At 38.1% G+C, this 14,600-nt stretch overlaps 2 protein-coding genes and 1 long non-coding RNA gene across 14 annotated transcripts in view; 1 reads left to right on the top strand and 2 right to left on the bottom strand.

The window, feature by feature from the left end:
- LOC136040388 (uncharacterized) overlaps positions 1 to 6,231 on the top strand; it is a 67,676-nt gene extending 61,445 nt beyond the window's left edge. The window contains exon 3 of the long non-coding RNA XR_010620702.1: positions 5,898 to 6,231. This is a non-coding gene — a long non-coding RNA (uncharacterized LOC136040388). The remainder of the gene's footprint in view (positions 1 to 5,897) is intronic.
- The window catches only part of LOC136040389 (BTB/POZ domain-containing protein 6-like), a 396,184-nt gene that overhangs the window by 167,651 nt on the left and 213,933 nt on the right, over positions 1 to 14,600 (bottom strand). The gene's annotated exons all lie outside the window — the stretch shown is intronic.
- LOC136040387 (E3 ubiquitin-protein ligase RNF34-like) overlaps positions 1 to 14,600 on the bottom strand; it is a 127,000-nt gene that overhangs the window by 77,795 nt on the left and 34,605 nt on the right. For 2 of the 9 annotated variants that reach the window (XM_065724651.1, XM_065724656.1), the window contains exon 1: positions 12,523 to 13,575. The exons of 5 other annotated variants lie outside the window; for them this stretch is intronic. Coding sequence is in view for 1 of the 4 variants with exons in the window: in XM_065724649.1 (XP_065580721.1) it covers positions 12,523 to 12,542 (20 nt within the window). In the remaining 3 variants the exon portion in view is untranslated. Of the gene's footprint in view, positions 1 to 12,522; positions 13,577 to 14,600 lie in introns of those variants that run through there. 2 more of the 9 variants (XM_065724649.1, XM_065724655.1) reach the window with 2 other exon arrangements.

The raw sequence follows: 14,600 nt of genomic DNA, 5'->3' as shown, positions 1-14,600 counted from the left end.
GCATCATTTTTTACTACAGAATTACTTTGTCTGTCGAAAGAGTAACGATTTAGTTATATGAATAGTTAATCATTATTGCTTTAAAGTACTTCTGTTTTTTGAAGCGATCCTTGTGTGTTACAGGAAGAACAAATACTATCGAAAAGATTCTCTTGCTGCAAATGTTTTGTGATATATTCATTTAAGCTAGTAGTTCGCTTTTGAGGAATATTAATCAACAAAATTCCAGAATGAGTCTTCTTATCAGGTTTCAACAAGTTGCATGTTACACAGCTTATCTTGGTCTCGACGTTGAAGTCGAATAAACTTCTCCTATTAGACGTGTCGGGTAGAGCATTGACGGAACAAATCAGAAATTCACTTGCATCTTGCTGTCCTTGTTCCCCAAACAATTTTCTTTGAATATTTTCGTCAACCTGGTGTCTCAATCACAAGTGCTTAGAAGTAACGCTAATATCAGTCTGTTGCAATTCGAATATGCGTAACACATTTTGTAGGTCAAGCTCCGGAAGCTCCCAGCCATTAAACTGTTCCGAAAGATGTCTGAAGTGATTAAAAGATTATAAATCGAATTTGCATAGCAGGAAATAGAATCAGCATTTTCAAAATTTCTTGAAGGCAAAACGAAGGCCAAGGTATTAGTATTATCTTCAACACTACTTGAGTTTTGTACATTTTCCCAGGACATTGTTAAATCAGGTGCAGTGTCGAAGCTAATATTTTCGAATTTGGTCGGTTTTATCGCTTTTTACTTTACTCTTTAGAATCTAGTTTAGTTGGTAGACGATTTTGTGAATTCATTAATTGCTTCATTCTATGCTTGCTTTTCGCTTAATTTCTTTCAGCACTTATAATTTGTTAATTTTTTCGAGTTTGTAAAAAGATTGTGGAAATATATTAGGATATTTCCTAAGACGTTTGATTTCGGCATCCTCCGCTTAGAAGAAAAGCAAAAGATAAAATTAAGAACGCAATTTTTCAACTCGGCATGACGATGAGTGGGATCCCAGAATTCCTCATAACGAGCAAATCAACGGTGGAAACCGGAAATGAAGGTAAATATACATAACAAATATCCATACACTGGCTTTAAGTGCAAATTAAATAAAAAAAAACTTCCATTTTGAATTAGAATTTTCTTAAAAATTTGTCTTTGACCGATTTTCCGCCTCAGAAACAGATTTGACTAGGGAGAATAATGCTTGGACTTCAGCTAGGCCTTTTTCTTCTTTTTTTGTCATCTTTTTCCATTTTGGACGATACTATTAATTATCTAAGACTATTGTCAAAAAGAGTCGAAATATTGGTCTAATAAAATTCAGCTGACATATCCGTTTTACACTGTCAAATATGGTAAATATTCCTTCCGCCCAAGTGGATTACGAATCCTCTTTCACAGTGCAAAGCGGTTACCTCAGCTAAAATATTTCTATAATAGCGAATTCAGGTGATGTATCCGTTTTGCACTGTCAAACAATTGAAATAAAATGAAACAATTCTTGGCAAAGAACTGTAGTAAGGAGCGACCGGCTCAATAGTAACCGAAACTCTAAAAAATAGAATATTGATACCAATAGTTACAACAAAAGACTCGCATTTCTATGCTGGTTTTAAATCAAGTTTAGTCTTAACCATCAAAAGTTATGAGCCTGAGCAAATTTGCCTTATTTTAGAAAATAGGGTACAACACCTCCTAAAAGTCATAGAATCTCAACAAAAATCACATTATCAGATTCAGCATTTCAGAGAACTCTTCTGTAGAAGTTTCAATCTCCTATCAACCAAAATATGGAATTTTGTGTTTTTTACCAGAAGACAGATCACAGATACGTGTTTTTTTTCAGGGGTGATCGTATCGACCCAATGGTCCTAGAATGTCGCAAGAGGGTTTATTCTAACTGAAATTCAATTTTTTATTGCTCTTTTTAAGTGACTGAAAAAATTGGAGGGCACCTAGGCCACCTCTCACGCTTATTTTCCCCAAAGCTACCGGATCAAAATTTTGATATTACTATTTTGTTCAACATAGTCGAAAAACTTAGTAGTTGTCTTTCGGGACGACTTAATTCCCTACAGTTCCTGGGGTAGGGGCTGCAAATTACAAACTTTGACCATTGTTTACATAAAGTAATGGTTATTGGAAAGCCTACAGACGTTTTCAGAGGTACTTTTTCACGTTGACGGGGGCGGATTGCTACTTGGAAAGATCATTCCATGGAAGAGTTTTTCATGAGGGAAGAGAATTTCCATGAAGGGGGCGCATAATTTTCTAGAATGATTTAAAAAAATTAAACAATGAAAAAAATTCAGTTGGAAGTAAGGAGCAGCATTAAAACCTAAAACGAACAGAAATTATTACTTATATAAGGGGTTTTGTCTACACTACAATACCTCATTCTACACTAAATTATTTTTAGTAGTTTCATTTATTTATTCGACGTCTTATGTAATTCAGGGGTCATTTTAAAGAATCGAGACAAAATTCATGTTTTGGTGTAAAGAGCGAGGTATTGATGAGGGGGCAAACCCCCTCATATACGTAATAAAAATCGTAAACCCGTGGTGGACCATCAGGAGGTCTGGCCATCTATTTCAGACATACAACTCAGCCGATATTATTGCAAAGTGACGCTAACATCTTAGCGATAAAATGTGGTGATACCACATTTATAAACATTTATTTTTCCTGTAATAAAAAGACTGTGCAGTCATTGTCTAGTTTTTCACAATCATGTAATCACCTACGAACACTACTTAGCGACCTTTCAAAACAAAATACCGAATGGGTTCTCGCCGGCGACATGAATACTGACTTATTATCTAATTCTGACCGATCTGAAATCTTTCTCTATTCAATACCTGGAGGATTTCATCTTGCTGATAAAGATCTTCTATTTACTTATATTCACTATCGTGGTGGTCTTACTTCCAACCTTGAAAATCATGTAATTATGTCGGATTCAACTCTACTTTCATCAATAGTTCTTGTGGACGACTCTAAAATCGACGACGATCATTTACCAATCACGTGCCAACTATCTTGCTCCATGGCGAACTCTATACAACGTAACTTTCCCAAGTGGTTCTCAAAGTTAAATTGGGATAATACCAATGTTCCACTTTATGTATTGACATTGTCCCAGTTATTATCATCTATTAAAGTGCCTTTCCACTTATTGCAAACATCTGTACGTACAACTTCAACTTGGATAGATATCAACTCGTATTATCAGCAAATAGTGTTTTGTCTAAAGTCTTCCGCTAAAACAGCTGTCCCCTCTGAGCGTGTGCGAACGGGTACTCGCAATCCCTTTTGGAAAGTTGATCCTAAAGTGAAGATGGCTAAACAAAAAGCTAAGTTCTGGCTCCGTATGTGGATAGCCTGTGATCCTCCTCCTTCTGGTTCAGTACGTCAAATAAAACAGAAAACCAAACGAGAGTACAAATATTCCCTGCATAGAGCGAGACTGAATGCCTGGGATGGTCCTTGTGACAAGAAATCTTGGGATCGTGTTATAAACAGTGTAAAGTGTTCACCTCCAATTAATTCGTCTCTTTGGCTTTGCGGCTTCGTTTCTCATTATAAAAATACGTTGCTTTTATTTAATATAAATCTCCAAAATCATTTTACAAAGCTTGTCAACTTAATCCTCCCAATTCGTATCAACCAATTTCAAGTTTTATCGGTGGAATCTGGTGTTATACTCCGAGCTCTTAAACAAATGAATAAGTCTGAGTCTCTCGATAGTGATGGTCTTTGCTTCAAGTTTTTTGCTTATAATTGTCCTAAACTGTTGAAGCATTTGCAGTTATTGTTTTAAATGTGTTTGGCAGAGTCCGTTGTGCTAGATAGTTGTTTGTCCGGTTGTATATCCCCCATAGTCAAGAGGGGTAAGGACCCCAGTGCTTGCTCTAATTACCGTCCTATCACTATGCCTTGTTGTTAGTAAGCTATCTGAATATGTGCTGCTACCGGTCATTAACTCCAAATGCAATTTTACACCCTTCCAGCTTGGTTTTAGAAAAAGTATGGGCTGCGTTCAAGGTCATCGTATTGTGGGTCGGCTAATGAAACAAGCTGTTGCTAAAAAAATCCCCTATATTGTTTGACTGTTGACATATCTAGTGCTTTTGACAATGTAATTCATTCAAATGTTTTGTTTTCTCTAGCAGCCTCAGGTGTTAACCTTTCTATTGTTTCCGTGCTTAAGTATTGGTATGCTAATTCTTCAGTTAGGGTGAAGTGGAATGGTACTGTTGGGGAGTATATTCCTGTTAAAAAAGGCATTAGGCCGTGTTATCCCCGAGTATATTTAAATGTGTTTTAGCTTCGTGTCTCCAACGTCTTCATAAATATGCAGATGATGTTCTACTTCTTAGCCGGACAAAACATAGTCTAATTACCAACTTTGACCGGCTTTCAGTCGCACTATCCACAGTAGGCCTTTCAGTTAATGCCTCCAAATGTGAGTTTTTGTGTTTTGGGAGTCCTCCACTAGGATCACCTCTTTGCTTGGGTTCTTCAACTATACCTTGTTCAGCTAGTATTCAATTGTTGGGTCTCTCATTTTCCACGTCACTCGTCTAGTTACTCCGCTATTACGTCCAGCATGCTGAAAAGTATGCGGGTGGGTTACGGAAAAATTTCACCAAATCGTGGTCGGTATAACCGAAAAGGACTAGGCCGTCTTTATTCTAGTTTTTGTGCCCCTGCTGTTTTTTATCTTTCTGGTTTTGCTTTCCTCCTTCGCAAGAAGGATACAAAGAAAATACACTCAGTATATTTTAAGTATTGTAAGTATTTGCTGCGTCTGCCTCGGTGGTATCGGAATCATACACTCGTTTCTAAATTTGACATCGTTGATGCGCCCTCGCGACTGAAACATTTATCTAATGATATATCTCTTAAAACTCAGCAAATGATTGGTGTTTTTGACCCTCTTTGGCCGTTTTTCGAATTGAGGTAATTTATTTATGTTGTATGATGTTATGCTGTTATTTTATTTATGTTATGTTTTTTTTTTTTCTTTTTTTTGTGTGTTAACTCCACAGTTTAATGTATTTTGTGGGTTATAAATAAGTTATTATTATTATTTATTTATTATTTAACAAAAAAAAATAAATGCGAATTCGTTTTGATAATTCATGTGCGGTGAGCCAGTTTTTTTTTACTGCAAGTAAAGAGCGACATTAAAACAAAACGAACAGAAATTATCCCGAATTGAAAGGGGTTGTCCCCTACTCAATGCATCACTCTTTACGCTAAAGACTAACTTCCGCTCGTTTTAAGTTTTAATGTCGCTCCTTACCTGCAGTAAAGAAACTTGTTTTTTTTATTTAATAACATGATGAAACCGTACCTGAACTTTAAAGCACCCCTCCTGCTTAGTTTAGTTTTCATAATATATTGTTTCGTTTAGTGCCTACGTATTCTTAGCGCTTTTTCGGCTGTGCCGAGTTGCTCGTCACACAATACAACGTTTTCTGGAATCTTTAATGTCAGCTGACAGCTCTTTCACATATATGGATATATAATAATCCTCTGTTTTTACTTCTTTATCTGCTTTGTTATTCAACTTTTTATCCACGTCGCGTTCACTTTTCAAATGGTTTGCGCCAAGCCGCCGCGTCGGAAAACAGGAAAGCTGGATAGAGACAAGCACTAACCAGAAAATCGCTAATTTCAAGTAGAAAGATACATTATTTTCAAAATATATTTTTTAAGAACATATCCATATGGAAATACTATTCCTAATAAGACTTGTGCTTTTGTTTTGTTGTAGTTCACAAGGAAATTGTCCAATAAATATTTGTCCTTGTGATCTTGTCGAAAAGTCGACCCAATAGCAACCCATTCACGAGAGAAAACACACAAAAAAGATTTTTTTTTTTTTCAGTTTGCTGACATCCAATTACTGGCCGAAGAGGAACTGGCCATATTCAAAGAAGCCTCATACACAGCAGTCATCAGTCGACTGGTCATTCACGGCATTAACGTATACACCATTTTGGAAAATCTAGAACACTCATAAGCGACAAAGACTTGACATCAGACACTTAGACCAAGATTAAATGAGCCACTGTATTATTAATCACAAAAAAGGAAATTATACATGTTTTAAAAGTTTAACTGGAATAAAAAAAACTGATCTTTTTATTATTATTTGAATAAATTGGTTTTTTTTTTATATATTTCGTTCTATATTTATTTAATAAACCTCTTTTGAGTTTTTTTTTCTTTTTTTACACTGTCGAATAAATATTGAATACAGACCTTACCCCGCTGCCCACGGGGCTCATGGACTAATATGCTTTGCTCTATAGATAATTTTACCTGTAAGCAAGCCAAATTTACGCATATTTAGTTTCCTTGAAGGGCGATTTTAGAAAGCTAACAAATAGATTATTAGTTATCTCTAATAATAACAGAGAAACAATATGCGTATAACAGACAATGCATTTTAGACAACGTATTATACGCACTTAAGACAACTTTTAACAAAACTAGAGTTAAAATTCTAGTTAATTGACTTCTTGCTATCTCAGGAAGTGTTTAGGTTAGGAAACATATAACTAACCTAAACCCTTTCCGAGATAGCAAGAAGTCAATTAACTAGAATTTTACCAAACTAAACATTTACCCTAAGCTGAAATAAACTAACGGGAGAGAGGGGGGAGGGGTGTAGTGTCAGATGAACCACCCTGATGTTTGGAAAGACCATAAAATAATTTTTTATTTAGGACTATGTAACATACCAGAGTCGAGATGTTAGCTGAATGTACGATCTGACCAAACCAGTTTCATAGCCACAAGGACAAATGACAGGGGACAGAATGCATTGGACTTGTATGATTTGGGGCAAATATTTGCACATCAAGGGGATGGGATAAGGTTAGGTTTTTAACCCATTTCTGAGATATCTTCTCTCTCCCCTAATTTGAAAATATATAGCCCAAGTTTTATTATTTGGTAGTTATTACACAAGTACCAGTAATTTTCTTTCAAGAGGCCTTAGACTAATACGACCAATTTTTGTTGTTTTTAAGTTAATTACCCCCCCTCCCTAAAAACCAGCCAAGAGCCTGTGTATGTACCTGCAGTCCTTTGAGCCTGCAAGACTATCGAAATATCCGACACCCGACTTAAGAATAAAATCAAAAATGATTACCTTGCCCTTTTGGATTATCGATATCGTTCTTTATAGGTAGGAATTTTTTCATACACTTCAGTTACAATTTTATCCTTATCTTTTGACATTGATTCTTTGTCTGTTTTGACTTCTGATTCTGCTCATCAAATTCGTGGAAAACGTTTTAAATACGTATTTGAATTGCGCATTTCAAAAAGGCGGCCTTTTAAGCAGGTGAGCGTTCCGGGTTGTCTGTGCCCAAAAGAAATGGGAAGTAATTAAAAGTCAATAGTTAAGTCTATGAATGTAAAATTGTCATTGAAGACTGCCACAGTGTAATAATATATTCCCTTTACTGTGCTGACTGCAGAGATGACTGGAACAGTTACATCCGCAGGATTTTGCTTTTTAAGGAATCCCAATTTCGTCAGCAATGGTTACAGCTTAGGGGTATAAGCCTAGAGGGGGAAATATGTTAAGATAACATTTCATAATATGCACAATGGCTTTAGCTAACACATTTTTCGTGGATCCCCCCTACACTACCGCCAACCCTCATCCCCCTAAAGTGTAAGTATATCGTCTAAATTACATGAAACCAATGCATTCTGTCACCCATCACTGTCAACCCCAAACTAACCGACTTCTACGAGTTAACGCTGCTGGGACCGATATGAGACAGCCCCCCTCCCGATAACTTTCTTGAGTCCGATGATTTTGAAGAACGTGGGCCCTTTACTAGCTCTTGGCCCTCTAATAGCTCTGACAGGGCAACAAGATCAGCAGCCTTGAGCCAAAAAGGTAAACCGACGAAATAGGGGCTAATGCAAGTGGTTACAAGGACTTCGAACCTTACATTGAATATCAGCAAGTTATAGCCTAGGTGCATATACTCCCCCACCAACAGAGTCCGTGTCCCCAGCCGAATATGTTTCTATGTTTTTCTCTGATGAAATGACTGATAAGACATTGTTAGAGGCGAATCGCTATGCAATGACGAAGGAAAACAAATTCATCGATGTCGACTAAACAAGAGATTTACTCTTACCTTTCAATAACTCTCTACATTGGAATAATAACATTGCCTAGCTACAAGCTCTGTTGGGAGAAAGAGCTGAACAATACTCTCGTCTCTGGAAAGATGTCCCGAGACAGTCTCGCATTGATCCGAGGGTACTTGCACTTCAATGACAACAGTAAGTGCAAGCCAAAAACAGATCCTGGACATGATCGTCTGTTCAAGGTTAGGCCCATAGTTGACCTGCTGCAAGAAAATTTGATGAGAACTGAGCCTGAAGAAAGACACATTACAGATGAACAGATTATCCCATTCAAGGGAAGATCTGTTATGTGTCTGCATCTCCAAAACAAGCTGCACAAGTGGGGGCTCAAAGTATTTACTTAAGCTCGAAGTAGGGGGAGCATGTATAACACCGAAATTTACCAAGGCCGAGGAACTGTGGAAGCTGGGCCCTTTGGTCTTGGTGGAGATGTTGTTATGAGCTCTTGAGATCCCTGGAACCCAAAGCGGGGCCCAAGATATTTTTCGACAATTTGTTTTCAAGCGTAGGCCTTGTCGTTCATCTGAAGGAGACTGGATATGATTGGGTTCGGACTATTCGTCAGAACCGTTTTTCAGGATGCGAACTGATGGAAGAAAAGGAAATGAACGGTTTTGTATGGGAAACGTCGACTGGAGAGTTGAAAAATTGACAGAGCCTACCCCCCCCCTACAGACGGGCATCGTGACGGGTACAACCATTTACCTGAGTTCAGAACGATAAAAAACGCTGCAAAATTTGTCAGAGGAATACAAAAATCCTGTGTAGCATGTACCTTTGAATTACGCTGTGCCTTGTTCACGAGAGGAACTGTTTTCTCTCCTACCACAGGAGATGAACTCTTTTTTACTTTTGTAGTAGTTACTAGTTTTGTCTGATACAAAAATACATGGCATTATTTGAAAAAATACTCCACTAAAGACGGATGTCCTTTTAAAAGGACATGACGGATCTCGAACCCTGAACCAGATACCGAAAATTTGACTCCATATTCGAGTTCAGTGATTTTTTTCATCTAGAAACATCCTTCAAATATTTTTTTTCCTATCGATTTCATAATTCAGTACTTAAAGGGTTAAGGGGGGGGGGGGGGGTAAATATAGGGGGGTTCCACGCAAGATCTGTTAGCTGCAATTTTTATGCATTATTGTGAATTTTTTCTTAGCATGGTTCCCAATACTCCCCCAAGGAGAGTGGATCCGTTCTGGTTATGTCAATCACGTATCTAGGACTTTTTTCCAACCATGTTTTATCCCGATCCCTCCACTCTTAAGCATTTTCCAAGATTTTAGGTACCCCCCCTCCACTTCCCCCAATGTCACCAGATCTGGTCGGGATTTAAAACAAGAGCTCTGAGACACAATATCCTTTCAAACTTCAAATTTCATTAAGATCCGATCACTCCTTTGTAAGTTAAAAATGCCTCATTTTTTCTAATTTTTCAGAATTACCCCTCCCCCCTTCTACCTCCCCCAAATAGAACAGATACATTCCGGTTATGTCAATCACGTATGTAGGACTTCTGCTTATTTTACTCACCAAGTTTCATCCCGATCACTCCTCTCTAAGCGTTTTCCAAGATTTTAGGTTCCCCCCCTCTAACTCCCCCCAATGTCACCGGATCTAGTCGGGATTCAAAATAAGAGCTCTGAGACACGATATCCTTCCAAACATCAACATCGCCCGTTCGTAAGTTAAAAATACTTCGTTTTTTCTATCTTTTCCAAATCAGTCGGCCTCCAACCCCCCCCCCCATATGGTCAAATCGAGAAAAGGACTTTTTCTAATTTAATCTGGTCTGGTCCCAGATACGCCTGTCAAATTTCAACTTCCTAGCTTACCTGGAAGTGCCTAAAGTAGCAAAACCGGGACAGACCAACAGAATTTGCGATCGCTATATGTCACTTGGTTAATACCAAGTGCCATAAAAGCAAGAGCTAAGAGCTCATAAGGCACTTGTGACAAGATCGGAAGAGCCAACAGCTCATATGGTATGAGCTCTAGCAAAATTCAAAGAATCAATAGATTGCTTTAAAAGGAAAGTCGGAGGCTTAATGCCGGTCGAGATTTAAAATAAGAGCTCTGAGGCACGAGGTTCTTCCAAATATAAAAATTCATTAAGATCCGACCACTCACTCGTGAGTTAAAAATACCTCAATTTTTCTAATTTTTCCTCTTCCTTCAGTCCTCCGGATGGTCGAATCGGGGAAAACGACTTTATTAAGTCAATTTGTGGAGCTCCCTGACACGCCTACAAATTTTCATCGTCCTAGTACGTCCAGAAGCACCAAAGCACTGAACCCCGCAATCTAACTCCCCCAAAAAGAGCAGATCCAGTCGGGTTACGTCAATCACGTATCTACGACATTTATAAGCCTTTTCCAAGATTTCTACTTTCCCTCTCCAACTCCCCCCAATGTCAACAGATCTGGTCAGCATTTGAAATAAGAGCTCTGAGACATGAGTTCCTTTCAAATTTCAAATTTTATTAAGATCCGGTCGCCCGCTCTTAACTTAAACATACCTCAATTTTTCTAATTTTTCCAAATTAACAATCCCTCAGCTCCCCCAAAGAGGACGGATCCGTACCAATTATGTCAATCACGTGTCTATGGCTTGTGCTTATTCTTTCCATCAAGTTCCATCCCGATCTCTCCATTCTAAGCGTTTTCCAATATTTCTGTTTCCCTCCTCCAACCCTCTATGTCTCTGGATCCGATTCAAATTGAAAATCAAGCATCTGAGACTTAAGATTCTTCTATATAGCAACTTTCATTAAGATCCGATCACCCATTCTTAAGATACCTCGGTTTTCGCGTTTGATTCCTTGATTTTTACCTGGAAGTGCCTAAAGTAGCAAAACCGGAACAGACAGAGAGACCAACAGAATTTGCGATCGCTATATGTCACTTGGTTAATACCTAGTGCCATAAAACTGTATAAGCTCCGGAGATTCGCAAAGAAACGTCACTAAACTTAGCAGTCTGTTGATTGGTAGCACGGTAATAAGAAAGATGGCGAAAAAGTACTGTCGGAGTAACAGTTACTTTGCCTATAACCCAAGAGTTGAGTTTTGAATGCTTGTGACTTGACTCAAAGAGAATGGGTATTTTTTAGAAGTGGGAAAAAGCTTCGTTGTCATCTAGTGTGTGCGATTGCATTATTTTTCCGTGTATTACTAAAAATAAGTCCTGAATAGGGCATTTATGTAATAGCGTTGTTGTTTTTATGGCACTTGATATCTACCAAGTAACATATAGCGATCGCAAATTCTGTCCGTCTGTCTGTCCCGGTTTTGCTACTTCAGGCACTTCCAGGTAAGCTAGGACGATAAAATTTGTCAGGTATATCTGGGACCAGACCAGATTAAATTAAAAATAGTTGTTTTCCCGATTCGGCCATATGGGGGGGGGGGGAGGTATTGGGGGCCGGTTAAATCGGAAGATAGAAAAAACGACGCATTTTTAACTTACGAACGGGTCATGGGATCTTAATGAAATTTGATTTTTGGAAGGATATCGTGTATCAGAGCTCTTATTTTAAATCCCAACCAGATCCGATGATATGGGGGGGGGGATTGAGGGGGAAACCTAAAATCTTGGAAAACGCTCAGAGTGGAGGGATCGGGATGAAACTTGGTGGGAAAATAAGCACAAGTTCTAGATATGTGATTGACATAACCGGAACGGATCCACTCTCCTTGGGGGAGTTGGGGGTGGGGGTGGTAATTATGAAAAATTAGAAAAATCGAGGTATTTTTAAATTACAAAGGAGTGATTGGATCTTAATGAAATTTTATGTTTCGAAGGATATTGTGTGTCAGAGCTCTTATTTTAAATTCCGACTGGATCCGGTGACACAACGGTGAGTTGGGGGGGGGGGGCCTAAAATCTTGGAAAACACATATAGTGGAGGGATCGGGATAAAACTGGGTGTGAAAAATAAGCACAAGTCCTAGATACATGATTGACATAACAAGAACGGATCCGCTCTCTCCGAATGATCGGATCTTAATGAAATTTAATATTTAGAAGAAACTCGTAACTCAGGTCCCTTATTTTAAATCCCTACCTGATCCAGTGTTATTAGGGGGGACTGGAAAACGCTGAATGTCGAGAGATCAGGATGAAGCTAGGTTGGAAGAATAAGCACAAGTCCAAGATATGTGACGGAAACAACCGGAACGGATCCGCTCTCTTTGGTGGAGTGGGGGGGGGGCGATTAATTCGGAAAAATGAGAAAAATGAAGTATTTGTGACTTATGAACGGGTAATCCGATCTTAATGATTTTCCCTCCTCTGCTCAAGAAAAAAGAAGTTTTTAAAGCTTACCTTGAGGCCATAAAAATCATTTAAGGTAATAGAGGTTGACCTGGATATTGCATTGGAAATAATGGTCCCAAGGATTACAGTTGAGCTAGTAGTACTTCCATAAATTAGAATTTATTGCTTCTATAAGGTGCTGTAGTCCTTGTTTGACTGTATCATGTTGAATACGGATGCCACTAGCAACCACTCGCTGTTGGATATCACTATGTAAGTAATTTGTTTCACTTGCTGGTACTAATAGCATATGGGATGGGCTGCTAGGAATAGGTTTAATTGGGCTTTTAATCTGGCTTTTACTATATACTGGCCAACACTTATCACAATTTGAGCTTTATTTTTACCTAGAAACGGTGTAAGCCACCCGCTTTGGAGAATATTGGGGAGAAAAAGGTCACTCTCCTTTATTGACTCGAAATATTAGTTTGCTGTTGGTTTATTCTTTGTTGTTTGGTGATATTGTTTAACTGAAGAAGGGGATCAATTGACAAATGTTTACATACTGTCAGTGTTACATATAGAATATTAATTTCTCATTTCTTAGAGCTAGTGATCAGCACTGGTGGTGCCAGTTTTGTCTCTAAATATTTGTTTGTAAAGTTGGTATGTTTGCTGTGAATTCTGGACTAGGCAATTCGTGTGTTATTGCACAACTGACATTGTAATTCCTGTCAAATTACAAGGCAGCAAAACATTAGGTGTTGGGTTACACTGAGGAAAAGGGGAGACTTAACTTCATATTAAGAGTTAGCCCTGATTAGAGATTTCCTCAACCTGTTACTCACACTTTGGTGACAACTATTATCCAAGAAAGGAGCGTAACTAGAATCATCGCTTTAATTTATACTCAATTTAAAAGCTACAAAACACATTTTCACTTGTTCAAAACAACTGCAGACATCACTGAAACTCGCTGAATTCCATTAATTTGTGTATTATTTGTGTATTTGCTACTTAAATAGGTTTCACTAACAGTTTAGTTTGTTATAAACACATCTTAAATGAATATATAAAGGTCCAACAAAACTAGATATCCTCTCTCTACTCTCTCTCGTCCATGATAGTTTTCTAGGAATTTGGAGCATGCGCTGTATTTCTATTGATTTAATCGTAGTAAGAGTTTGTCAAGTTTTCTTTCCAACAAGTTTGTAGTTTATTTAAATTAAATTTATCATTTCTGCTAATACAACTGATGATTTTGAATGTTGCTTTATGGATCACTCAAATAAAAACAAGAGTTAAGAGCTCATATGGTACTTGTGACGAGGCCAGAAGAGCCAAGAGCCCAAATGGTATGAGCTCTAACAAAATTCTAAGAATAAATAGATTGATTTAAAAGGAAAATCTGCGGCTTAATGCCAGTCGAGATTTAAAATAAGAGTTCTGAGTCACGATGTCCTTCCAAATATCAAAATTCATTAAGATACGATCACCCACTTGTAATTTATAAATACCTAATTTTTTCTGATTTTTCCTCTCCCTTCAGCCTCCAAGATGGTCGAATCAAGGAAAATGACTTAATCAAGTCAATTTGTGAAGCTCCCTGACACGCCTACCAATTTTCATCGTCCTAGCACGTCCAGAAGCATCAAACTCGCCAAAGCACTGAACCCAACCCCCTAAATCCCTCCCCCCCAAAAAAAAGCTAATCCAGTACGGTTACATCAATTACGTATCTACGACATTCGCTTATTCTACCCACCAAGCTTCATCCCGACTCCTCCACTCTAAGCATTTTCCAAGATATGGGATTTCCCCCTCCAACTCCCCCCAATGTCGACAGATCTGGTCGGGATTTGAAACAAGAGCTCAGAGACATGAGTTCCTTCTGAATATTAAATTTCATTAAGATCCGGTCACGTATCTACGACATTCACTTATTCTACCCACCAAGCTTCATTTCGATTCCTCCACTCTAAGCGATTTCCAAGATTTCTGATTTTTCCTCCAACTTCCCCCAATGTCAACAGATCTGGTCAGAATTTGAAATAAGAGGTCTGAGACATGATTTCATTCTAAATATTAAGTTTCATTAAGATCCGGTCACTCATTCTTAAGTTATAAATACCTCAATTTTTCTAATT

This window comes from Artemia franciscana, chromosome 20, assembly GCF_032884065.1.
Source record: "Artemia franciscana chromosome 20, ASM3288406v1, whole genome shotgun sequence".
In the NCBI taxonomy this organism is placed as follows: Eukaryota; Metazoa; Arthropoda; class Branchiopoda; order Anostraca; family Artemiidae; genus Artemia; species Artemia franciscana.
This window is presented reverse-complemented; position numbering and strand designations above follow the sequence as displayed.